This window comes from Mustela erminea, chromosome X, assembly GCF_009829155.1.
Source record: "Mustela erminea isolate mMusErm1 chromosome X, mMusErm1.Pri, whole genome shotgun sequence".
NCBI lineage: Eukaryota > Metazoa > Chordata > Mammalia > Carnivora > Mustelidae > Mustela > Mustela erminea.
This window is the reverse complement of record NC_045635.1, coordinates 33521994-33549898: the sequence shown is the minus strand read 5'-3', so window position 1 is coordinate 33549898 and position 27905 is coordinate 33521994. Positions and strand designations below refer to the sequence as shown.

Here is a 27905-nt window from a genome sequence, read left to right as displayed (position 1 = left end):
CGTGAAATAGCTTTGCTTTTGGCATTTTTGTGACCTGGAAAATCTGCATCCCAATGATTCCAGTTCCAATGACCGTGTGAATGAAACAAGAGTTGGCAGATAATCTTCCATGTGTCCTGCAAGTGCTGTTGACAAACTGAATGGATAAAGTCAGGCTTTAAAGCTTGCCCATGGCCCTTTACAACTTGTTTGATTCATCTGAGGGAACATTGAAGGCCGAGATCTCCAAATAAGGAGGAGGACATTCCAGGCAAGGCCACGGTCTCTTCTGAGAAGGTGATACAGAGAACTGGGCTGGAGAGCAGCCTCTGTGCCATTATCTGTGCTGACACAGGGTGGGGTGAGCTGTCTTGGGCTGAAACTCTATTACTTATGGTGACTGGGTAGAGGAAGGTACGAGGTAGAGAGACAGGATAGGATGTACTGAAGTAGATAGAAATGCGTACAAGAGGACGGCTCGAATGAAGAGTTCAGTCTTGACTCTGTTGAAAACACGAACTGTGCTGGTGGCTATGTCATATGGGCAGCTGGATCTGGGTCTGGGGCTGAGAGGAATGGTGTGGGTTGGAGCTGCGAGTGTGAAGTTATAAGCACAGAAACCCATGGAGGCATGATACATGATAATGCCCGAGAGGGTGTTTGAAGTGAGGAGGAAGGAAAGAATAAGCACTAGAGAATCCAGAGTTTCTCACTGAGCGATCTTCAGCAGACAAGGAGAGGGAGACTAATGAAACAGAGAAAGTAGGCATATATGGTATTATAAGGCCTCTACTGATGGGCTGTTGGATCTTTCCTATCTTTTGCAATAAATACTTTCGTACTTACTCATTTCTCACATCTATATCCACCTCTAGAGGATAAACACCCCAAAGTGGAATGGCTGTATAATACATATGCCTCATTTTGATTGTGGAAGTGTTGATGTTTGAAAGGTTGCTCAGAAAAGCCACCAAATGTAGGTAGGGAAGTTAACCATATTTAATGTGGCATTTGATAGGTGGGGTTAAATAAATGTGCCATATCCCTATAATGCAACATCTAATATAGCTATAAGAAAGAATGAGGCTATCAATCATTTCTGCTAGGGAAGATAAAGAAGGCGGACTTACTTTTCGCAGTTTTGAACCATTTAACTTTTGTGCCATTCACATATATTACCTATATTTAAAAATATTTGTACCTGTACACAACACTTAGTAAAACAGAGTGACCTGAAGGTCAATTCACCTTTTTTTTTTCTGAGAACACCACTGCAGGTTTCTGATGGACTTCTGCATACTTGGGTTTTTTCATTATGGAAAGACCCAGTTAGATATTGGATTTTATGAAAACATAATATAGAGAATTGCTTTAAAGGTGGCAAAGGTCTGAACTCATAAAGTCATGCTTATCTAGAGTACAAGGTATACATTTTGGAATTTATTATTTTGCCACTTCTGTGATTAGTGAATAAAATATACTTTAGCTTGTTTACACTGGAGAGGTCTCCAGACATCACCAACATCACCCTCTCATGTGCCCTAAAAATGTCACTGCAGACAGAATGAGTCAGATCAAGTCTGAAGACAATTAATTTTTCCAATATAGGAAGTAGTGATGATCTTACAGTTTTAGCTTTCTGTTTTTAAGAAGAGTAGCACAGGGATATGGGTGTTGAGTTAAAAAAAAAGAAATGTTCTCTATGTACTAAGCTACAACTGACCAATAAGTTCAATTTTTGAGAATTAGCCTATTTTTGAATAATATTGAAAAAAGACTGCTTATTCCCAAGAATAATGCTAAATATATTCTTATTTCAGTTTTTAAAATTCAGGAAGAAATTCAGAATATGGAAAAAAATAGCTTGAATAAGCCTGAAGATGATTCTAGCTTTTATATCAGTAAAATTCTGTTTCTACCTTTTTGAAGATTTTATATGAATTCAAGTGAAAAAATGAACTGAGGGGCTAGAATAGGACTCCAGAAGAAGAGAGAGGCAGGTACTTCATACTGAAATAACCCAACTCCGCTCACCTTCCTTCATCTCTGCCCTCCCATCCACCCTGAGAAGTGTAAGATTATGCCAAGGGCTACTGTAGAAAGAACACTGGCTGACAAGTCACACCCTGGATTTAAGTCAGGATACCGTCATGGCTTCTATACGATCTTGGGCAAGTCCTTTAGCTCTCTAGGGGCTTCAGGTTTGGAACATGCAAAATGAGGAACCAGGTCTGAAGTACCTTTCAACATTAACTATCTTTGCCTCTAACTTTGGTGGCTGACGCACCTGGAATTCCAGGTAATAGAAGGTAAAGTAGATTGAACTACTGAACTACTGATTCTTCTTCCCTTCCTGGATCCTCATGCTTGTCACGGCTTCACCGTGAACAGAGTAGATTTCGCTGCCTCCTGATTTTAGGTTTGGCCATATGACTTCCTTTGACCAGTGGGATATCAGTAGATACGACACATGCAGGGGCTGAAAATGTACATTAGTTCTTATTCCCTTGTAGTCAGTGGCTTAGAATATTTTACAAAATAGATATTTACAATGGATCTCTCTAATTCCTAAGTCATAATTAGGGTGACAACATGTCTCCATTTTCCCTGGTCGATCCAACTATTGTTCAGATAGAAAGATCTAGTTCTTTCCACTCTCAAAAGTGGGCTGATTTAGATTATAGATTATATAATCACCATAGAAAAACCTGTCCGTTCATCTTGAAAACTTACCTGGTTAATCCACAAGTTTGCTACAATAACAGGGCCATCTCCTTGTCTAAGCAACCATCCCCACAATGCCTTTTAGGGATTATGGGAATTCCCAGGGTGAGGAAAGCGTAGTCAGTATTCCTTCTTACTCTTCAAGTGAACTACGTAATGAGTGGCCCCTTTAACCCTCAAACCATTTTAGGAAATGTAAAATAACTCAGTAATAGAAAAAGTTTAGGGATTCCAAATTTCAACCGTAGTTTCAAAGAAGCTTATACCATTTCCCTTATGGTATGAAGTCTATGAATCATCGCATAACTTGCCGTTGACAGGACAGTGTGGCACACTTTTTACCATCCAATCAAAAAGGCCTTGGTCCCTGGAAACACAGAGGTACATGCTCTTTGAGACACTCAGTGAGACCCTAAATGTTCATAACGTGGACATCTCTACTCATGTGTCCCAATACACTCAGGTGAAAAATGGCAGGGAAGCAGAATCCTAGGTCGCAAGACCAATACTGGGATCAAACAGCAGCCAGACAGTGCCTCGAGGCCTCACTTTGGAGACTGGTACCTTCAGAGCCTACACTTCCCCATGCTGGACCGGAGCATGAGCACACCCTCGACGGGAGTCCCAGGATTGTCCGCCATCTTCTGCCACAGGCGTTGCTCTTCCCCTTGAGAGTCCATCCAATCCACACTCTTCCCGTGGCTCACACCTGAGAGGAAGGGACAAGGGAGCATTACCCTTCACAGATGAAATGTTTGGATCTTCTAGAAGACACCTATCAACCTCTGAGGGGGCGTTATTGAGCAGAGTCCTTCATTGGCTTGTTTTCACTCCCCCTATCTAGTGAGTAGTGTTAGAATGGCAGACTCCCTTTCCAGTTGGTACTACTCTCTTCTGCCAAGATAATGAGAAACAAAGCAGGATGGCCCTCATGGCTCATTTCTTCCCCTGCTCTGGTAGTCTCACAGAAAGCTGGCTCATTGGGACTGAGGTAACAGGACAGAAGAACAGGATGAAGTGGGCTCTGGGGCTCTCCTTTTTTAACAAGGCCGCTTCTCCAACCTGGGGACTTTTTGGTTTAGTGGTATAGATATTTTTGGTTTTCCTTAATCTATAACTACGCATAGCACCACACAGGTGGGGTTGTTCTTAACAGTACTGACCACAGTGCACATCGACCCTCTGTGTCTGACGTAAGTTATGGGATAATGAGGGTCTTGGGGGCTACCTGTGCTCTGCCCCCACCATTTCCCTCCAATCTGGCCGGTTGTGGCCGTGTCTTGTGACATCAGCGGCATGTTGCCACAATCTGTTTGGACAACATTAGGTGTTATTTTTTAGGGAGAAAAATGGGTTTCCTTTCAATTCAACCAGTGAGTCATCTGAGAAGAGGATGAAGTAAAGTTGGTCTTGGGAATCATTCTCTCCCCTGTCAGAAGCCTGTGCTGTCTCAGTGACCCTCCCCTGAGAAAAACCTGAAAGAACACCCACGAAAGTAGTTGACATTCACTTAGACTAAAGTGTAAGTGATATTTTATAAAAGGACTGAATATAAACATTGAAGTTATATGTACATCTCCTACATACTAACCCACAGGAACCACTAGTCACACACAACTCAGGGTCCCCTAGTCCCTCACCGGTTCCAGAATTCAAACGAACTCCTCCCAGAAAGATGTTGCTGGAGAAGGCCTCCTTGTCCCAGACAGTAAGTTCTAGACAAACATTCTTTATATCCTGGGGGTTCAGGCCGCTGAACATGAAAGTATGATTCCACTGAGGGTTAACACTCTTCTTTACCACCAGAGTTTTGTGCTTGGTAGCTTTGCTGTCATCTGGGAGCAGGTAGCTGCAAGAGAAAATGTAATCAAGCCATCGGGGAAAACAGAAAATGGCTTCCTTGAGTAGTTATTTCCATTCCCCGTAGTTCTTGGTGCCTGTGTGTGTATATTTCATTTTTTCTTCAAGGTACTTATATGCTTACATCTAGATTTAAGTGGAAGATTTTATTGTTTATTTTAAGTAGGACAATAGCAAAATGCCTATACTCTCCTTTCTAATCCTATTTGGTCCTTCCCTCTTCTCAAAATGAAAATATCTCCTGTAGTAGGTACTTACAATAAAGAAGACACCCTGCAACACTTAAGATTTCATTTCATGTACCAAGAAGAGACTGCTTATCCCTTGATATTCATTCTCTCCTTACTCTTTAAAAAGACTCTTTTTTTTAAGTTAGGCACAAGATTGCCCAGAATAAAGACTACATTCCCAGCCTCCCTTGTAGCCAGCATAGCCAATGTACTAAGATCCTGCCCAAAGGATATAGAAAGTGGTTCTGTATGCAATTTCTGAGAATTGTCTTGACAGCTGGAGTTTAGATGGGATAGCTGATACTCCAGCAGTGATCTTGGCCATGAGGTGGATACCACACCAAGATAGAAGAAACAAGAGTCCCTAATTATCATGATGCTTTCATACCTGCCCTAGATGGTTTACCCTTTGTCTTTGTATACATGCGAGAGAAAGAAATTTTGCTTTCTGACATTCTCTTTCCTTTTTAATGATTTATTTATTTTGAGAGTGAGAGAGAATGAGCATGTTGGGGAGGGGCAGAAGGAAAGGGAGGGAGAGAATCTCAAGCAGAATCCCCACTGAGCAAAGAGCCCTATGCAGGGCTTAATCCCAGGATCCCAAGACCAGTACCCAAATCAAAACAAAGAGTCAGATGTTCAACTGACTGAACCACCCAGGTGCCCCCTTTCTAATGCACTCTTATAAAAAAACCCTGAGGTTCCTTTAAGATCAGCTCAATATTTAAGTGTAATTAGAGAGGGAATTTACTAGAAAGTCACTGGCCTTTTTTTCATTATAGAATAAAGATATCATCCTTTATTATCTCTGTTTTGTAAATGTTCAACATGATACAGTGACAACTATTTCAAAAGATGTTAGTCACCCCTGCAAGACCACAATGAGGCCATAGGTGAGGAGCCATTCCCTCATCCCATTAGAGAGTGGGCAGGAAGAGGCCTGAACAGGATGGTGGGGCTGGTGAGGCAAATCGTAGTCACAGGATCCAAATAAAGCATTTTTTTTGTGCTTAAAACTATTGTGAAAAAAAATGAAGGACAGATGAACTGGGACTCAGGTCCACACATTCACCAGCAGGAAAGCCCCAGATATCTGCTTCACCTTACTACTGGCTTTACCAAAATTAGAATGTGTGAGGGTAAAGGTTTGACTCATTTTCTTACAGAGTCAATTACAGTTTTCTAAGAAGGATTGATGAGAGGAACAATAATGCTATTGACCCAAAGAATTAACCTCATGCCCCAAACCTGTAATAAATAGACCAAAAAAAAAAAAAAAGAAAGAAAGAAAGAAAGAAAAAGAAAGCCAAACATAACACTACAGAAACTCATCAACCACAAAGAAAGAGAGCAAGAGAAAACCAAAGGAACAGAGAAGAACTACAAAACCAACCAGAAAACAATGAACAAATGGCAATATGTGTCTACTTATATTGTATATTGTTAGTTTCAGTGGTAGAGTTCAGTGGTTCATCAGTCGCATACAACACCCAGTGCTCATTCCATCACATGTCCTCCTTAATGCCCAGCACCCCGTAATCCCATCTCCCCACCCACTGCCCCTCCAGGGACTCTGTTTGTTTTCTATAGTTTAGAGTCTCTTATGGTTTGCCTCCCTCTCTGATTTCATCTTATTTTATTTTTCCTTCCCTTCTCCTATGATCCTCTGTTTTGTTTCTTAAATTCCACATACCAGTGAAGTCATATAATTATCTTTCTCTGCTTGACTTATTTCACTTAGTGTAATGCCCTCTAGTTCCAAGCACATCATGGCAACAATTACTTTAAACATAAACGGTCTAAATGCTCCAACCAAAAGATAGAGGATGGCAGAATGGACCAAAAAAACCCCACAAGATCCATCTATAAGCTGCCTATAAGAGACTCAAGTCAGACCTGAAGATACATACAAGACTGAAAGTGAAGGGATGAAAAAAATCTTACCATGCAAATGGAAGCAAATTAAAAAAAAAAAAGCAGATGGAAAAAACAATATGTATATCAGACCAAACTGAATTTAAAATAGACTGTAATTGGGTGATGGGCATTAAGGAGGGTATCCCTATGATGGACACTGTGTGTTATATGCAACTGACAAATCACTGAATGCTACATCTGAAACTAATGATGTAGTAGAAGTTGGCTAACCGAATTAAAATTAAAAAAAAATTAATTAAACACACTGTAACAAGAGACAAAGAAGGACAGTACATAATGCTAAAAGGATTAATCCAACAAGAGGGTATAACAATTATAACTATCTATGAATACAATATTGGGACACCTAAATATCAAAAACAAATATTAATGGACATAAGGAGAGAAATTAATGGTAATACAATAGCAGGGACCTTTAACACCCTACTTACATCAATGGATAGGCATCCTGGCAGAAAATAAATAAGGAAAATGTGTCCTTGAATGACACATTAGACAAGATGGACATGACAGATGTACACAGAATGTTCTATTCCACAACAGAATATACATTCTTTTCAAGCACATATGGAACACTGTCCAGAATACATCACATGTTAGGCTATGAAATAGGCCTCAATAAACTTGAGAAGACTGAGATCACATCATGCATTTATTCTGACCATGATGCTATGAAACTAGAAATCAAGCACAAGAAAAAAACTTGGAAAAAAGAAATATGCCGTCCCCAAAACACTCTCCAGTCACTATCTCTGGGGAGGATGCTCTGAAATTTCTACTTTTTACAATTTCCCCTAAGAGAGCAAAATATGAAGGATCCAATATTCTTGTTGTTGTTTATTGCCAGTACCAAATTATAACAAAGCACAATATAAATATATTATACAGAGAAAATCATATTTTCTCCTCCTTTGAGAAATGAATCTCACAGGAAAATCTGTCAGTATTGAGGGTGAGAATGATGGGAAATCCCGAGATATGCTGGAAGCAAGGGGAAAACTAGAATTAGGAGCCCCCTCGCCTCGTGTTGTTACGGATCTAAAAGCCAGCATATAAGGGTAGCTTTCTCCTTGTCCATTTAGAGTAAGATGAACACAGAAGTCTCACAGCCAACCCTGTCTCATGGGTCACAGAACCTCTCAACTCCCATTAAGTATCTTCTAAGATGAGTTAGAACAAAATTACCCCTTCACAAAGCTATCAGAAGTGCCTCCTGACTTCACCGCTGTCAAATTCTTTGCCTCTTTGATCAACACTTCCAGTATTCCTCCAAAGATTACGGATGACTCCTTCTTCTTTCCCCTTTTGAAGGTCTTCTTTCCTGCATCAGCCATCGAAAAGATAGAGACAGAGAAGGAGGGAGGAAGAAAGGAAGGGAGAAGGAGGCGGAAGGGAGAGAAGGGAAGAGAGAGAAATCATGGGCTCCATTTCAAAATTCACAAGGAAAACCTGCCGAGATTTATTTCATTTGCTGACTGAACTGGGCCTTTATGTTATTGTGTTTTTCCATGATTTATTCAAATGTTTCTACCCCACCAGATTCCTTCTGGATAGGTTTTTTTTTCCTATGTAATTTTTTTATATATTTATTACAAACACTTTTTTTTTCAAAGTTAGTGCCATATTACATAAAATATACTTATCTTTTTTTTCTGGGTAATTTTTTTTAAATTTATTTTCAGCATAACAGTATTCATTATTTTTGCACCACACCCAGTGCTCTGGATAGGTCTTTCATTTGTGTTTGTTGCAAAAAAAAAAAAAAAATGAACAAATAAATGTAAAACTATAAATACTTCCCAACAAGGAGTACCTTTTTACAGAGTATAGAGGAAGAAAATGGAAGTGAATCTGAGAGCTGCCTGAGCCATATTGTTGCTCTCAGTGAGAACAGCTACAGAGAAAGCCACACAGAAGTGCGAAGACTCCAAAAGAGAAAATTCCGTTACTTCCTTCTTGGGTGTTTTTGTCTTATAAATTTAGAACTGTGCAAAGGCCAGCCCAAAGGCTATACAGGGCCCAGGCACAACTATGTTTTTGATTGAGAGACAACTCTCCCCACGTCACATTTTTATTCTGAGGAAATGGCTCAACGCGAGTAATAACCACGGCCACCACCTTTATTCCGAACTGCTTTAGGCACTTTCCATGAATGAACCTATTTAATCCTTGCACTATCCCTATGAAGTGAGGAAACGGAGGCGAAGAGGCAGTGAATTACTTGCACAGGGTCACACTGAAGAGGGTGACAGTGAATGGAAGGCTGGAGAAGGCTGCTTGGATCAGTTGATGGCAGAAGGCCAAAAGGACCTAAAAGTTGACTCCATCTGGATTTTTCCTTTACATCCTGTGTTCTAGGTCAACTTCTTCCTCCAGACTCCCTGAGTAACTGTGACTGTCAGAAATCTATACAGCAGCTTTTTACATCTCTCCTTTCCGCAGACTGTACTCCTCCCCACCTCCCCTCTCCATCCTGGGGAACATCCTAGATCTCTGGGATTTCCAGGAAACAAATGCCACCAGTGAGCCTGGTTTCCAGTATAAACTTTGCCTTTTACTCGTAAAGATCCTGCCCCCTTCCCCATTTGTAGGACATACTTCTCAACTCTCTTCCAAGACAGTGACACCCAACCCTATACATTTTCATCTGTGTAATGCCAAAGTAAAATAATCCAACCAATTCCTGATCCCTGTTACCATACATCTAGACACAGAATGCCCATGGTCAAAGTCATTGATTTTTACTCTACCTTGAACTTGTTCTAGAGGAATCATCAGGTTCTCCTCTGGGGGGATGTAACGTAAAACAACTGTTAGCTCTCCTTTATAGTGAAGGCCTATGTCTGCAGCGAATTCCACCTGGCCAAAGGGAGACAGGTGAAGACAAAAAGTGAGAATGTTTGGTTTATTATTTTGTAGTCCATGTTTGAATGGCCTTGTCATATTTACTTGCTGGTTTAAACACGACAGTCCATTCCTATTCAACTGTTAGTACTTACTGGTTTAAGATATGCCTTAGATAAGAAAAGAGAGAGGCCAGAAAACTTCATATTCTTTGTACAAAAGGTATTTGTGTGTAACGTTTAACATTAAAATAAGAGGAATTTGAGAGGAGATATATGACACACGTGTGGTCATCAGTGGCTGCTGACTGCCTGTGGTGCCAAGGAGGACCAGAACCCATCAGTGAACATAGAGTTTGGGGTATGAGGCATAAATAAAGATGCCACGGAGAACAGCTCCAGAAGATATGTCTCCCTGTCTGCTCTTGATGTCTCAAAGCTTTCCTAAGTGACCAAGAGGGGGAAATAGCCAGGAATGCATGATTCACATTGGGCTGCCCAGCCACTAATTATTCAAAGCTATATTGTAATTCACATGATTAAAATTTGATGTGGAAGGCCACCTGGGTGGCTCAGTTGGTTAAGCATCTGACTCTTGATCTCAGCTCAGGTCTTGATCTCAGGGTCATGAGTTCAAGTCCCTCACTGAGCTCCACACTGGGCACACTGGAATTTTTTTAAAAAAATTCAGTGTGGAAAAACTGGTTCAAACATTGTTGGTGAGAATGTAAAATGGGGTAGCCACTCTGGAAAATGGTAGGGCAGTTTCTTGTAAGACTAAACATACAGATACCATACAACCCAGCAACTGCACTTTTGAGCATTTATCCCAGAGAAATGAAGGATTATGTCCACATAAAAACCTGTATACAAATATTCATATCATCTTTCTGTGGACCAGCCCCGAACCGGAAATGGACTAGATGACCTTCAAGAGGAGAGGTGGCTTGTGCAACAAGGTGTGGTACAGCCATACCATGGACTACTGCTTAGCAGTAAAGAGGAATGAACAGACAATACACAAGACAATTTGGATGCACCTCTACTGAATTACGCCGAGTGAAAAAGCGAGCTCAAAAGGCTAAGTACCATACAATTTCATTTAAATGACAGTCTTGAGGTGACAAAATAATAGATATGGAGAATAGATTAGTGGTCTCTGGAGGTAGGGAGCGGTATCAGGAGGGAGGTGGGTGTGGCTATAAAAGATCACAAGAGAGCTTTGCGATGATGGAACTGTTCTGTATCTTGGCTATAGTGATAGATAAAGGTACAGATGTGATAAAATTGCATAGAACACACACACACACACACACACACACACACACACACACATGAGAAGTGAGGAAGTCTGAAGAAGATGGGTGTGTGGTATCAATGTCATCACTCCAGGTGTGGCATTGCTCTATAGCTTTGCGAGATGCTACCATTGGGGAAAACTAGGTAAAGGGTACATGAGATCTCTCTGTATTACTTCTTACAATTGAATGTGGCTCTGTAATCATCTCAAAATCAAAAGTTTCAGTTCAGAAATTCAATGTGAACACATACCCAGAGACTGTTCTGTAAGTCTCCTCGTTGCCATTGAGTCAACTCAACTGACTTTTTATAAAAGGGGTAAGAAAAGTAGTATATTTTCTTTGGCCTTTCTTTCAGGAACTGGCTCCTGGGTGCTGGGAACTACTGTCTTCCAAGAGGGTAGACCGAAAGAATTCAGAAACCCCCAAACTAAATTGAGAAGCAAAAGGCTATTCAAGCCTCAGCAAAGATGATGGAAACCAGGCAAAGGAATCCTTACCTGACTTTCCTCCTGGTTGGTGATAAAACTTAATCAGTAAAGGTGGGAAAATCATTTGAAGTATTTTATTCAACCTTCTTGCTAGGGGCAAACATGAGATTAGACAGTGAAACAGACTATCCATCTAATTTTTAATCTAATTAAGTCACATGCCTTGTAAAAAGGACATTTCTTGTTGTTTTGACAGTTTTAGTACATTTTACTTTATGTGAATGTCACAAATGGAAAGTTATAATGGACATTATAGCAAAGTAAAAAGGTCATTACTTTTTCAGTGCTATAGCCAATGAGGTACAGCTCATTGGTGTTTATCCTTTCTCTTTGGGTCTGAGTGGACCTTGTAATTGGTTTGACCAGGAGAGCATGGCACCAGTGACAATGTGCCAGTTTCTGGGCCCCAAGCCCGAGATTAACAATTTCTACTTCCTCTCTTAGAATGAACATCCTTGGGATGCTCCCATTGAGTACCCATGGTGTTGAGGCCCAAGCCACAGAAAGAAGCCACATGTAGGTGCTCTGGTTGGCAGTCCTAGCTGAATTCCCAGTTGGCAGCTAACAGAAAGTGTGAGATGGCCAACTCGAACAATCAGCCCAGTCAAGCCGTCATACGACTTCAGCCTCAGTCTACCATCTAGCTGCAACCAAATGAGAGACCTTCAATGAGAACTACCTAACTGAGCCTAGTCACTCCACAGAATCATGAGCAATAAGAAATTGTCATTTTAAGACACTAAGGTTTAGAGTAGTTTTCTTTATAAAAATTAACCAATGCAGGCTCTATTTGCTTTTAGCTGAGAGCTTTGGATGGGAAAATATGTTGGTAGGAAAAAGTGATGTATGCAGGTGTGTGCATATCAGTAGAGGTTAGAATATCCAATACTGGGATTTATTAATGTTCCATTGGTCTTTAGCTTATATTAATTAAAATATACTGGTGATTTTCTATAAATACAGTCTTGAAAACTTGTAAGAGTAGAAAAGAGTAAAGATGAAGACTTGTAGCATTATAATCACATACAAAAGAAATTCAAGGAAGGGAGTCATTCTACAGCCTGTGCATAGCTAATATCTTGGGATAGTTTTGATATTCTTGCAAGGAAATTCCAAGGCAATGTCTCATCTCCTGATATACCACCATTTTACATCATTCAACCACCTTTTGCTCTGAAAAAGGTAGAATTCAATTCAATTAAACTCATTCAATCCTATCATCACATACGGGATGCCTTCTTGTAGTAATGTTTTGAAGGCATTTTGCTAAGTGTTGCAGGGGCATATAAGACACAGACCTTACTGAGCTTTCAATCTATCCAGGAGACATATATTCAATAGAAGCTCTATAAATCTGTCCTTAACTGACTCATCAGATTAATGTTCTCTATTCCCACTGAAGAGACCATGCATGCCTACTCTTGTCAGTTGAACTGTATGCTCACCAAAAGCCAGCCGCATTCATCTCCCAGGTTCTCTATGCTGGGCACGTTTGTGGTTCTAATTATATAATTTAATATCAGTAAACTAAAGAATGCAAAAAGACAGCTACTACTATAAACATTAAGCTGAATACTTTCAAAGAACTAAGTATTTGAAAATAAATTCGCTATTGGATTACATTTGGGCTCGAAGCTGTAAAAGATTAAAAAACAATCATGAATATTTAGAAAGCTTTTATATTTGGTTTACTTTGAAAGCATTCTCAAGTTCCTGCTGTACTTTAGAAAAGCTCAAACTAGAAACTACTGATTAGAATGCACTAGGGTCAGAATTTAAGCCAGAAGACAGGACAGAATTCTAATCACCGAAACTATCCTCAAGCAAAATGAATTATCCTTATGTTCAAAGACTTGAAAATCAATGCGTATTTGGTTTAAGTTAAAATAAATGACTAAGAAATGCACTCGGGGTGTATGTTTGTGTAAGTGTGATTTCTGTGGATTTATGAACTGACCTAAGGTCAGTTCTGACAAAGGATGACAGTTGTTCCAATACAGGTACAAAGAAACTACTGTGGGAAGAGACAGAATCACCTAGATTGGGATAAAGGGGTGACCTTTATCCCAATGGGAGATAGGATGACTGATAGAGGATGGGAAGAAGGTCAGCCTGGGTTAAGAAAACACTAATATCAAAATGCAGTTGGGACTGTGCTGTGTTTAAAAGCTGGCGGGGAGTCAGGTTTAATAGATCAGAGGTTTGTGTGAAGGGAGGTGGTAGCAAGGAAGACAAAACGGGGTTCTCATCTAGGTTGCCCAGAAGACCCTAAGACACAAATTTATCTTAGTGTGTTTTATTGGGATGGGGAGTGGGGAAATGGGACCACAAAGTCAAGGAGGCTTAAGAAGTTGTGATATCAAGCAAAGGTTTATGATGAGTAGCTTTTTCCCAGTTCCGCAAGGGAGCTTTGCGAACAAGGCAGATCTCATCTCTGAGCGCTGTCTCAACCAGAGACAAGAGAATAGAAGTGTTGATGACACTCCTTCGGCCATCAGTTACTGAACAAGGGCTCTGCCCTCCACTCCTCAGAAAACTTAAATACCCAGGTTCTTCTGCCTCTTCATGACCACAGACCAAGCCCACATCAGCACCCTGAGGGCTCCTCTCCTACGAAGACGGACAGGTGCTGGCTGGTGTGAGCAAAAGCCATGGGGAGCCACATACGAATGATGCTGGGGATCCGGGTAGAGCACTGCCATCCTCCCCTGGTACAGAAGGCGGGGCCATATCAAGGAGCACTGAAGTGCCAGGATGATGGGTCAAGATTTATTCAAACCATATGCAAAAGTAGTAGGGAACCAGTGAGGGTATCTGACTGAGCAGGGAGTGTGGCATCACCAGGGAACCCCCATTATCTGCCTTTTCAAAAGAGCGATCCACATTACATCAGTGTTGGAAGCAGAGCTCCTTGTACATTTTCAGGTCTACTACGGTGGGGGTAATAAATTATGGACAAGAGTCTGCCCAAACCACCAGTTACAGAGAGCCTTTCAGCTCAGGAATAATTTCACAGAAATTTGCATCAACTCCCTGCCTGAAGGCAGAACACAGATTTACTTGGAAAATACTCGAGCTTGCCGGTGATTTTCAAAGCTCCTTGTTTTTATAATAGCACCTTCTGGGAAGACATGAAAGGCAATTCATACTGACAAACCCTTCTCGTCTAACTACCTAATATGCCTTTCAGAGAGATAATGAGTTACAGCTAATAAACAGTCTCATATCATGCAGTAAAATGGAAGTCATACTGTGAAACTACTTTACAGGACGCTTGACAGCTTGAGATCTTCCTCTGTCCGCCCCAGCCTCCCCACTGGCTTAGGGCCATAAGACGTACCAAAACCAAAGGCGGTGTCAAAGGACATTCGCTAACGCAGAGTCAGTAAGAAATAAGGCACTGTGTCTTTCCAGTATTCCCACTGCAAAGGGATGTCAGTATTTCCGAACACCGAAGGACTATTGATTCTGATCCTCTGTCACTAAGGAAATTGGTCCCTGTAGTTTACACTTCACGTCTCCCGCTTGATAATCTAGAAGGAAACATCGAGTGTCCAAGGCTGCTCATACTCTATCCAGAGCTGCTGAAGTGACTACTGCCTTGAAGGGGCTGAGACAGGAGACTGAAAACGAAGTGACAGGCTGATACCCCAGCACCGAGAGCCCAGCCCAGCCTGAGGATGAGCCACCAATAAGAGAAGGCAGCCTACGGAGTATGTTGCATCTGTCTTCCCCATTTCCCATTTCTGGAAGGCATGGTGCCCAAACAAGGCTGACTCTGCGGGCTTTCCTCTGTATGTGTCAGAGACACTTATGCACGTCCCCCATGGGTCAAAGACCACATGTGTGCCTCTATGTGTCATCTTTTTCTTGGAAGAGAAAGATGACAGGGATTAAAGACACAAACCTAGGGGCGCCTGGGGGGGCTCAGTGCTTCAGCCCAGGTCATGATCTCAGGGTTCTGGGATCGAGCCCGGCATACGGCTCTCTGCTCAGGAGGGAGCCTGCTTCCCCACCCCCAGCCTGCCTCTCTGCCTACTTGTGATTTCTCTGTCAAATAAATAAAATCTAAAAAAAAAAAAAACCACAAACCTCTAAGGGGTTTCCCAGAAGCTCACCGTGAGGTGAGGGTTCTTACACACTGCCTTATTAAGAATTGTTCCCAGGATAAAAAATAAAAATTAAAAAAAAAGAATTGTTCCCAGGATAGACCAGGGAAGGGGTGACAAGGATGAAGTTTAGGGTTAGGGTAGCCTGATCTGGTGGGAAAGCTGTAGAGTGTAAGTAATGCCTTGGGGCACCACTCCCTTACCCCGCACCACTCTCAGTAAGGGAACTGGGCTTTCCAACTCCCCAGTGTATGGGTTATTGGCAAAGGACTGCCTTGTGAGAGGTAGTACATAAGCTCCTAGGAGCTTTGGACTCCCTGCTCATGGAAAAAGCTACAGTAGTCTGGAACAGTCTTCTAAACAGTTTCAGGTGAAGGCTATTGGAGGCCAAACTCCTAACAGTCACAGTTAAAGGAATCCAAGGGAGATCTGGCAGAGGACCAAGGAGTTCCAGACGTTACACTCAATCAGAACTTTTCTACCTTGAGCAGCCTGAGAGCTATCTCTTATGACAGAAAAAGAAATCACTCAGTGGCAATGTGAAGGTAATTACCTGGAAAGTGCCTGGTCCCTAAGCACAGAGGATGCACCTGGGAGAGTTTAGATAACATCCCAGGGCAAGTACTTCCACCATTTCCAGGAAACTGACTGGAACATTCCAAGCTGTTTTCCAAAGAGCCCCTATGGGCTTTAATGTTACGTTTATGACAGATCAGTTATTTTCAGGTACTAAAATGAACGTTACTTGTTCTTCATCTACATCATGCTTCATATAATGTCTTAGACATTTTCTAACTATGAGTCTGTGGTGCCCATCTATTACACACAAAAGGAAGCAAGTGCCAGGAGACTGCTGAAGTCAGATTAAGTGCTATCCTTCATGGTAAGGCTTCTCATTCCATTCCAAGAGACTCCATGTTTAATGACTGATTATTTCCCACACTTAACGTCAAGGGAATATTACACTACTGCGGACTTATTTCTTGTGACTTTTGTGCTTCCTATCATATTTATGTTAGTCAGACGTCTGCAGTTATTTTATGTTTAAGGGCTTTTATTATATTTTATTATTAATTTTACCCACAGCCCAATTATACTTCCCAAAGATTTCCCACGATTACACCAAGTTTGAGGTCCGTAGTTCTAAAAGTCTACCAGAAAATTGTGTTCAGCTTCTGAGCCTCGATCTCAGATACAACGGAAATGATGATACTTAGACCTCACGATGTTTGTCGTGGACACTGTGTTGCTGCTGATGATCGGTGCATGTGTTGCTGTCCAGCTTCCACTCACCATTGTTTTAGAACTACTATACCTGGGTTCCCTTTGGGGAAATACTATCTTCCGGACAGGGGTATGTTCTGATTGTCTTAAGTCAGCCAGTTCTTCTCACCTCCCTGGCCGGCCACGGCAGTTAGCTCAGGGTGAGCAAGTGATGTCATCCGAGTGAGGAGAACCAGGCCCAGGGTGCTGAGTGCACTGCTGCAAGAGGAGAACATTTTCCTCTCCCCGACTGTGTAGTGCAAGGAGGAGGGGCTCGCGCATATTGTAATGTCCAAGAGAATCATACTGGAGCTACTGAGGGAGACCAACCGCACAGAGTCTCAAAATGAAGCCAACACAGAGAAGAGAGACCAAGGGGCACCTGGGTGCCTCAGTGGGTTAAAGCCTCTGCCTTCTGCTCAGGTCATGATCCCAGGGTCCTGGGATGGAGCCCCACATCAGGCTCTCTGCTCAGCGGGGAGCCTGCTTCCCTTCCTATCTCTCTGGGGGCCTCTCTGCCTACTTGTGATCTCTGTCTGTCAAATAAATAAATAAAATCTTTTAAAAAGAGAGAGAGAGAGAGAGAGAGACCAAGAGAATCCAAGGCCTAGATATGATGTGAGTTATCTGGGTAAAACCATGTTTGATAATCACTGGCCAATAATTTCCTTGTATATTTTTGAGTGGTATGAGCAGGGTTTCTGTCAATCGTGATACAAGGGCTGTGATGTAACAGAAACACCACCTAGCCTTTATTGAGAGCTTAAAATGTACCTGACACGGTACTGTGGGTATCACAGGGTGCTTCTTCAAGTTTCACAATGTCCCAGTAAGACATGTTTAAGCATTACCTCACAAATGAGAACACCAAAGCCTGGGGAGTTAATGTGTCAAATGTCAACAGATAGTCATGAAGCCAGGACTGAACCCAGGAAGTCTGATTTGAGTCTACTATCTTTACCCTCATGTTCTTTCTGCCTCTCTGTATATAAAGAACAATCTTCATGGGCGTCTGCGTGGTTCAGTGGGTTAAAGTTTCTGCCTAAGGCTCAGGTCATGATCCCAGGGTCCTGGGATCGAGTCCTGCATCAAGCTCTCTGCTCAACAGGGAACCTGCTCCCCCCTCCCGCCTGCCTCTCTGCCTACTTGTGATCTCTGTCTTTCAAATAAATAAATAAAATCTTGAAAAAAATAAAAAGAACAATCTTCGGATACATCAATGTGACCTTTTTTCATCCCACTTTTGACTTAAAAAATCACTATAAATGTACAGAGACTCCGGTTGCATAGGGCGAAGCCAAGGTACTGTTGCTCTAGTTCAGAACACGCTCTGTTGCATTTAATTTCTAGAACCAGCTTCAAAACTGTTTTTCTGACTATAACTTAAACCTGGGTTATGAATCTCCAAAGTCAGAATATAGGAAACCAGATACTTTAGCTACTGATTGCTTCCTGAGGCAAGGCAAGACCACTCCTGCTTATGTTTGAATTGTGGAGAATGGGGTATAGAGAGAATGTTCTAAGACTCTTTGCCTCTATGGATTTGTTTTTACTTCCATGAAATCGAATCCTTTCTCCTGCTGATAGGATCATATAATGTATTCCTTCTTTTTTAAATCTATGGAGACCTCCAAATGATGAATACATTTTTAGTAAGTCAAATTAATATTATATATGACTATGTGACTTGCATGGTACAGATAGTCTGTATTAAAGAATGAATTCCAAGGAAAGGATTTACGTGTCTTATATTATTCCAAAATTAGCTGCATTCATCTGTTCAGATTACCGCTTGAAAATGAGAAGTCTTCAGATTCTCTAGGCCGAGGACATCAATTTTGTTCCTAACTTGTCCCATTGCGTAACTGTTTGATTAATCTCCAGGCATTTCCTACCTTGGGCTGAAGCACAAACCACTCATCACTTGGATTTTCAAAGTTCCATGAGTCAAAAGGAATCTCCACCTCCCCGAGGAAGCTGTTACGGCCGAATCGATCATGATGCCATACCGAGAGCTGCAGAGTTCTCGTCTCCAGCTGGGTGTGGCTGATGGTGTACTGCAAACGAGAGTCACAACATCACACTCCACGTGGATGGCTCTGCCCAGTTCTACGACAGGCTGAAATTTACTTTCAGGCCATATGCGCTTTTAATACGAACAAAACAAACACAAAAACCCACCATATTTCTCCTTGTTGGTGCTACAGTGGGGTTCTAGGCCATACACTTATTTTGTGTTAGACCTTCAACTGAAAGATGTATCAGCCAGTTATTTAAGAAAAAGTCAATAAACTTCAAATAGTATATAAAAAGGGTTAGGTAATGATGATTGCCCCTTTCCAGTTTTACCTGGTTTTCATCTGTGAATTGTTCTTTTTTTTTTTTTTTAAGATTTTATTTATTTATTTGACAGACAGAGATCACAAGTAGGCAGAGAGGCAGGCAGAGAGAGAGGGAAGCAGGCTCCCTGTCAAGCAGAGAGCCCGATGCAGGACTCGATCCCAGGACCCTGAGATCATGACCTGAGCCAAAGGCAGAGGCCTAATCCACTGAGCCACCCAGGCGCCCTTCTTTTTTTTAATTAACATATAATGTATTATTAGCCCCAGGGGTACAGGTCTGTGTATTGTCAGGTTTACACACTTCACAGCACTCACCATAGCACATACCCTCCCCAATGTCCATCACCCAACCACCCTCTCCCTATCCCCCTCCCCACAGCAACCCTCAGGTTTTTTTGTGTGTGTGTGTGATGTGAATCATTTTAAAAAATCTACTTTGTAAGCTTAATGTTTGCTGTATCAACTCTCCAACTTCTCTGTCTTCTTCTTTTTTTTTGTTTTTTTTTTCTTTTCTCCTTTTTTTTCCATTTATTTATTTTCAGCGTAACAGTATCATTATTTTTTCACCAGACCCAGTGCTCCATGCAATCCGTGCCCTCTATAATACCCACCACCTGGTACCCCGACCTCCCACCCCTCGCCACTTCAAATCCCTCAGATTGTTTTTCAGAATCCATAGTCTCTCATGATTCACCTTCCCTTCCAATTTACCCCAACCCCCTTCTCTCTAACTCCCCATGTCCTCCATGCTATTTGTTATGCTCCACAAATAAGTGAAACCATATGATAATTGACTCTCTCTGCTTGACTTATTTCACTCAGCATAATCTCTTCCAGTCCCGTCCATGTTGCTACAAAAGTTGGGTATTCGTCCTTTCTGATGGAGGCATAATACTCCATAGTGTCTCTGTCTTCTTCTAATCATGACGAGAACCCCCAAATCCAGAAAAGTCCTGTCAGTGAGGAAGTTGCAAACACCGAACTTCATCAAGTCTCGCCTAAGTTCGGGAGGGAAGAGACCCGCTACAGAGATGGAGCAGAAAGACAATGTTGCTGGGGTAGCTTCTCCTTTTCAGCAGAACGTGATCCACAGCCACATGCCTATACACCCTTGAACCTCACAACAGGCAACAGGTGGCCAATCACTACCACAGGAGACACACTGCAGGCTGTTTCTGGATATTGGATTTGCTTCTATACCCATCCTTGCTGTTCCTGGCATGACTGGCTTTGGCTCCCGGCTTCTGGAATTTGCCACATCACTCTATCTGTTCTGCTAGGCTCGTCTTTGCTACCTTGTTAGAGCTGCCAGATTCACCCCCTGCCCATATTCACTCATTCTCATTTTGATCTGTCTTCATATTGGCTCCTGCTTCCAAACACGACCCCACTGATGGATGTCCCCACTCACCAACTTCCTGCTATGGTGGATTCTGACTCCCTCACTCTGGGTACAAGGCCCGAACATTTTCCTGAGACTGGCAATAACTTCTATATTCCAGTCTCCCTGGATCCTTCTTACCATGCTAGATTGGTCCAGGGTAGGAGAAGGGGTCATTACACAGTAGCCCATGGGGGAAGTAACGTCTCCAGGAATGTGGCCTCGGTTGTGTCTTACCAGGGCCACTTTCTCTGAGCTTCCTCAAATCCAACCGTACATCTCCACTGTTCATTAACCATGGGCCTAAATTTAGCCCAACTCTGAGATCTGACAAGAAATAGCACAGACTCATGCTGTGGGAGCACATCAAGGAGTGTGTACAAAGTGACTTGCTAAGTTAGTGTCAAAACTGTGACAAACACCTTTTAAGGGGAACTAGGAAAAAACCTCTTTCCCAAGGGTGAAACATATTTTTTGACAAGATGCATCAGCTCAGGGGCGCCTGGGTGGCTCACTTCAGGTCATGATCCCAGAGTCCCAGGATCGAGCCCCCCATGGCTCTCAGCTCCACGAGGAGTCTGCTTCTCCCTCTGACCTTCTCCTCTCTCATGCTCTCTCTCACCGTCTCTCTCTCTCAAGTAAATTAAAAAAATCTTTAAAAAAAAAGATGTATCAGCTCAGATGCAATTTCACTGGATCATCTTTCCATCAGGTGTCATGTTAGCAGCAGCAGAGAAATAAACAGAGTAAAGATGGCTTACAGTTCTTCTTTTCCAAGAACTCTTAGAAAAGCCAAGAGTAAGACACAGATTATTCAAATTCTACTTTTCTAAGATATTTAAACCTGGACATGCAAATCCCCCATAGTCAATTTTAAACCAATGAGGATATGAATGGTGTCACTTGAGTGAATATGAGAGAGCCTGTGCATACCTTTAGTGTCTCATTGAATTCTGGATTGGTGCCTGTTCTGATCTTGGTCTTGCGCTTATTGTTTCTGGATTTGTCAGGAAGAAGGTACGACTTGACATAACTGTAGATGATAAAATGTGAAAGTAATTATTGGGAGACCTCTACTTTGCAAGGAACAGTAAGGGACTTGGGTGAACAAAAGAGGTGAAGGGAACAGGTCATCAGACATGAGAGAACCAAAGAGAATGTAGTCTACATGGCAGGATACCTTAAAATATAATTCCAGGCTTCCAAGAAGAGAGAAGCAGTTAATGTATAGTGATGAAGAGTGTGTGCTCTGAAGTCCAGCCAACTAGACTTGAATTACTCTATGCCTCAACAGTTTTGGTAAACTCAAGAACTTACTTAACTTCTCTGTGCCTCAGTTTCCTCTTCTGTAAAACTGGGATAGTAAGAATATCTAACTTATGGCCTTGCAAGGATTAAATTGGTTGATACATACAGGAGCTGACATGTTATATCACTCAACAGATGTCATCTGTTCATAGGATCAATTCTCTCCCCAAATACTGTAATGTTATAGTCCTCTCCATTCTGATGTCAGGACTTCCAATGAGTGGAATCAATGGAAATGTGGAAATGGATGAATGAAGGAAAACAGTGAAAAAGAACAAATCGGAAATAACAATCCAATGTCACAATAGCTATCCTACCCGACACCTTGTGTTGAGCTATCCCAGGAGCTTCCTGGAGCAGGGGCACCAAGGCAGACTTAGAAATGCACAAGATGTACCAGAGTCCTAAAGCATATTGATCAGGGCTTTAAATGACCTCCTTCCATGCTACTCTGAATGATTATATTGGTCCTGAAGCCCTTGGATATTTAGTTAAGGAAGGAGGTGGACCAATCTATACTCAGAGTCTATACTCTTCTGTCTGTTTTTTTAAATTTTTAAAACATTTTAAGTAATCTCTACACCCAACGTGGAGGCTCGAACTCAAAACCTTGAGATCAAGAGCCGTACCCTCCACCGACTGAGGCAGTCAGGTGCCCCACTCCCATTTGTCTATCTTTAGACACTTGGAAACAGCTTCTCTGAGCTGTTTATTGGACCTAGGTCACCTGTTACAGAGGAGAAGGATATCCCGACCGGCCTCAGATTGAGGTCCTTGGAAATGCCTGCGTACAACATTAGCCATTGACAGGCATCTGGAAACTTGGAGGATTCTCATCACTCCCGGAACAGATGTTAGTGGCTCACTGGGACTAAGCTATTTGTAAAAACAGTATGGCTGAGGCAGAACACCTGCTTTCCTTCACGGAGACTGGAATTTTGGTACGTGACCAGTTGAGGCTCTAAATGAGCTTCCCCAGTAAACAGTTCTTCAGAACTTCGCCACACATGCCTTATATCTTTGTGGCTGTGAGTCTTCCTAGTAAATCATCAAGCCTGGCAATGACCTTGGGAGCCCCTGACACATCTTTCATCTAGCTCCCTTCCAACGTACCTATGGTCCATACCTGCCTCCCCGCTGATATCTAGAAACCTGAGAGCCTCAAATTGTCCTTTCGAGTCATTCAATTGGGCTAACAGCTTGGTGATTTTCTCTGGAGGGTCTCACAGAACAGGATACTCAGTGATCCCGGGGTATGACGACGTGTCAGCCAGCCTCTACCTCAGAGTGGCCTCTGGGTAAACTACAAATAGTCCTGAGTCATGTTGACTCATAGCTTTGGAAAAATCAGATAATCATGGACACAACCATTATACATACACTTAGAGAGTATTTAGAAGGGTCACACAGGAGGAAAAGGACAATCGACCTTCTGAGAAGGCTCTGAATCAAGAAGAACGCTAAGACAAAACCACACACGCTGACAAAGAGAGCAGTGATTGAAACAATCCGAGGAAAACGCTGCGTGCTTACGCATCTGTCCTCTGTTTCTTTTCATCTCCTATGGCCAGATTTCTGCAATTCTTGACAAAAATGTAGAGCCCGCCAGTTTTGTAGCAGTAGCTGATGTGGAGAAGGATCTCACCACTGACCTTCACGTTGCCATAGTCCCCTGTTTCGCTGTAAACACTCATCATGCTGTTAAGGCTGGTCTGGAATAAACAAGATGAAAAGAGGTGTCCAGTGTTATTTTAATTAGCTCTACACAGAAACCACCCCCTTTATTCAATTATAATTCTTATTCTTTATAATGAGCAACAAAATCTAGGGTGAGTGAAGAAAAAAAAATCACTTGTTTTGCTTGGTTTTCTGGTATTATATAAAATCCAAGCCTGACAAGGGACAAGAAGACTTAAAGAAGCATTCTAAAGGCGGGCAGGAAGCTCGCTGATAGGGGAAGCATTGCCTTTCTGGGCAAGTGGATAGCCTTTGTTTATTCACTTCTAATGAATACAGGGTCATTAGGGGCATTTCCTCAATCTGGAGTCCTCTTCCCATCCCTGTAGCTTTTGTCTCTCTCCCTGGAAGACTCAAGGTCAATCTACTTCAAGGTCTAGAATGCATCCATCTGGACAAAGAGAAGCTCATATATTTCGTACTAGCAGGAGCCACAAGTTTCTTTCTCTGATATCCACAGAGAGCCTTCCAGCAGTCTCTGGGAAGCCTTAACAGTGGCTTTACCAAGGGCATGCCAGAGCATCATAGACCCTGGGCTGCCGTGAAATACCCGGGCAACTGTTTGGGTTCCAGAGGTAGGTCAAAGACTAGGGCTTTGCAAACCTCTGCAAAATTACCACCCACAAAAGAGAACACAGAACAACCAACACACTGACAAACAAAATAAAATGTAATAAAAAAGTCCAGATCCACCAGAATGAATTTCTGATTAGACACTAGTGACAAGAGACACAGTTTAAATTAAATGTAACAAAATTACCCTTTAGTACCCAAACTGTATCTTAGCAACATGACCGTCACAAGAGACCACGTGGAAGGCTTTCATGAGTGACCTAGCAGTTTCAAGAGCCCTGTCGGTGAACCACTGGGAAGGCCTAGAGTAAGTCCAAAGAGAGCCTAGACTTCCCACTTTGTCTGTTATGTGCAATGAAAGTCAGGACATTTCTCTAGTTGCACAGAGACTTATCAAAGAACAGGATGCTGGCAAAGTGGCCAGTATCTCTAAGCTTAAGTCAAGGGCAAGAGTAAACCAAGAATTTCATAATTACTTAGAAATTATAATGGGAGCCAGTGAGTGATCTCATTTTTCTTTCCTATTCCTAAAACAAAACAGAATTTTCATAACAACAGGTGGCTTTGAGTGGTGCTTTTCAAACTTTAATTGCACATAAATCACCAGGGGATCTTCTTAAAATGATTAAGATTCTGATGCAATCAGTCTCCGGTGGGGTCTGAGAGTCTTCCTCTCTAGCTCCTAGGTGCACAGTTTGAAAATGTGTATTGAGACATCCCAGAACACCACAGCAGCTTCCCAAGGGGACCACGGGGGCATTTTTAAAATTTCAAGAGAAACGCAGTGACATCAATCAGACACCATGCGAACTCTTAGCAGTAGTTCACAGTGTCAACATTAAATCACAATTTATTCTTTTTCAGTTAAGTCCTATCTGTGTGAAGTTGACTTTTTGACAACTGCTGTGAAAAATAAGTAAGTACTAGATAAAAATCAACACGGAACAGGAAATAAAAGTGGTGCTGTCCAGTCAGATGCCGAGATTTGACGAGTTGTTAAATGCCCAACAGATACCCACATCCCAGTAGGAAGGATTAAGGGCTATTTAAGAATGGAATAAAAGTATTTTTCTTTCAATGTATGCGTATTATTGTTTTGCATGTCTACTAAGTTTTTTTGGTCTGACTGGTGTGGAGAACAAAGGCAAAAGAAATATAGAAAAGAACTAAATTTACCTTGCAGCCCATTGGCAAATACTTCAGATAGACAGGGTGACCTTCCTCCAGGAGCTCAAATATCTCAATGTTCATACTTTTGCTAGAGTCAAAAGGCAAGCTTAACTTGACATGAGGCTGACCTCCAGGATCCCATAAGTCTTCTTTGATAGATAAAAATCCCCTTGGAAACTTCCTTTAGCTCTACCAGCCTCCAAGATACCAGTTAGCAATCATCCTCCAAACGTATGGCCCCCTGGTATATATCTGAAGGGTCTCATGCCTCGAGTTTTACTAGACAGTAGTAAATGACCTTATCTTCAACAGCAGCCCCTCAAGGTCCTGGAAACCTTGCTTCCAAATTCCTTAGAGACTTATGCTGTCCCCGACCCCCTCCCAACTTGAAAGTGTATAATCAGTCACTCCTCATGACCCTAGTGTCGCTCTTTCTGTCCACGGGCTCCGTCCCCGTGCTTGAATAAAACCGCCCTTTTTGCACCAAAGATGCCTTAAGAATTTGTTCCTGAACCACAGCATTCCGCTATATATCACCTATCACTAGCTACTTAATAAATGGATTCAACAGGTGTTACTTTTGGCTCAGGAGCTGGATGGAAAAAATCACTAGGGGCTCTGTGAACGGACAAAGTGTTCATCTCTGCCCCAAGTGAGGCAAGGCTGCTGGTCCCGGGACTATTCTTTGACTTCTAAGGGCTTCACGGGTAAGCCACTACACCCCTTGTGTTACATAGGAGGAAACACTGGCTCAGAGAAATTGTTGGCAGTGCCAAGACACAGAGTAAGAGCTCTGGATTTTTAGTCTGAACACCTTCTGAACACTCAGCTGTGCCAACACCACGTCTCTCTCAGTAGCCACATCTTCAAAGCAGTCCTCAGTGAGCAGCGGGCCCCTAATGATAGGAAACTTAAGAAGCCATAAATACTGAAGCTTGGGAGAAGTTATGGCAGCTAAGGCAATTTTCCTACTAACCAAACTTTATACTCTTAACTGCGACAACGTTGAGATTTAAAATAGGGATATTTCTGGGGCTCAGTGGGTTAAAGCCTCTGCCTTCAGCTCAGGTCATGATCCCAGGGTCCTGGGAGGCGGGATCAAGCCCTGCATCAGGCTCTCTGCTCAGCAGGGAGTCTGCTTCCTCCTCTCTCTCTCTGCCTGCCTCTCTGCCTACTATCAAATAAATAAAATCTTTAAAAAAATAAAAAAATATAGAAATATTTCTTCTAAAAGTATCTCATTAGTGGTAAAGCATGTGGAACCCTATTTTCTTTGACTGGCACTTAGATTCTAACATTTAATGTATTTTTCTTTCCTTGAGATACTTGGATTCCGATAACGTTGTTTACCCTTTAAAGAGAAACTCTGGGTAACTGTTCACAAGTCAGAAAATGATACATGCTGGAAAACCTGCCCACCTAGTCAGATTCCGCATACCATGAAATTTGCAAAGCATGGTTGGAAAGAAGGAAAAGGAAAGACTGAAAACTCACAGTGTCTGAGTCCGCATCAGGGACACTTAGGTAGGTCCACTTCCTGTCACAGCCTGGTTGAGAATTCTTTAAGAAAGTCACCCAAAGGTCAAAAGAGAAAAGGGTATTAAAGCAATGGACAGAAATCAGAGGACCAAAGAAAAAGATTTACAGACACAGACACACAGACGTGTATGTGGACACGGGGGCCCCTAAAGACAGCCTCTCAAGCAAAGCCTTGAACATGAAAATAAAAAGGGACATTATTCTACAGGCAGTGAGTGAGAAGCTACGGCCAGTGTCTGAGGAGGAGAGAAAGCTGACCAGTTCCGTATTTTGGGAAAATGACGGGCAACAGCATGGTGGGTGGTTCAAAGCGGACAGAATGGTGGCAGGGAAAGAAAGCCATCATCAGAGAACTGTGACAGATTATGGGCTTGCGCTGATGAGAGCCTGAATTAGGGAGTGAAGAGGTTTTAAAAACTGAGTGAGGACCGTGGAAGAAGAGAGACGGAAAAGCTCACACAAAATTAGACCAAAAAGTACTCCGCGGGCAAAGGGCAAGCGGGAGATTATAGTGTCTTTTAACTCACTGTCACACATATTCTCAAGAACATTCCCCTCCCCTTTGGGAAAAATACAGAAAACCAAAAAGGGAAAGAAGAAGCTTCCAGTCACAAGCTAGAGAAGCGCTTACGGTTGACAGGCCACTTGCTAGACTGTGGGTGTTGGCAGAAAACCGGGAGGATGCTAAGCCATGAACACCTTGCTCAGTCTCTTCCAAGGAGTCCTGAGGAAGAAGGAGAAAATCAGCAGCTTGTTTTATTTCTTTTCTAGAAAGAAGTTTTCTTTTTAAATATCTAAAGTAAAATACCTAAAATAATAAAATAAATATAAAATAATAAAATAAAAATAAAATACCTAAAAATAAATACCTAAAAAATCCTATCCAAATATCTAGAAATCACCCTATCCTGAGGTTTCTTTTACTATCCATCCAACCTGAATATACTTTATGCCACAGAACTACAAACCTAAAAATAGGTAAAATAATGAATTTTATGTTACATATATATTTTATCACAATACAAAAGTTTGTGTAATATTTAGAATTATAATTTCCTTGAAAGGGTCATAGAGGGGCACCTGGGTGGCTCAGTGGGTTGGGCCTCTGCCTTCGGCTCAG

The 27905-nt window shown here is 42.0% G+C and overlaps 1 protein-coding gene across 6 annotated transcripts in view; it reads right to left on the bottom strand.

Annotated features, from left to right (window-relative positions):
* Positions 1-326: 326 nt before the first annotated feature.
* Positions 327-27905, bottom strand: part of SYTL5 (synaptotagmin like 5) — a 129929-nt gene continuing 102350 nt past the window's right edge. For 4 of the 6 annotated variants that reach the window (XM_032330561.1, XM_032330563.1, XM_032330564.1 and 1 more), the window contains exons 10-18: positions 27417-27509; positions 26741-26806; positions 23300-23478; positions 21392-21491; positions 18631-18792; positions 9482-9590; positions 7917-8052; positions 4344-4552; positions 327-3412 (exon numbers count right to left, since the gene is read on the bottom strand). In XM_032330561.1, the coding sequence (XP_032186452.1) occupies positions 3270-3412; positions 4344-4552; positions 7917-8052; positions 9482-9590; positions 18631-18792; positions 21392-21491; positions 23300-23478; positions 26741-26806; positions 27417-27509 (1197 nt within the window). In that variant the 3' untranslated portion in view covers positions 327-3269. The remainder of the gene's footprint in view (positions 3413-4343; positions 4553-7916; positions 8053-9481; positions 9591-18630; positions 18793-21391; positions 21492-23299; positions 23479-26740; positions 26807-27416; positions 27510-27905) is intronic. The other 2 variants (XM_032330565.1, XM_032330566.1) reach the window with 1 other exon arrangement.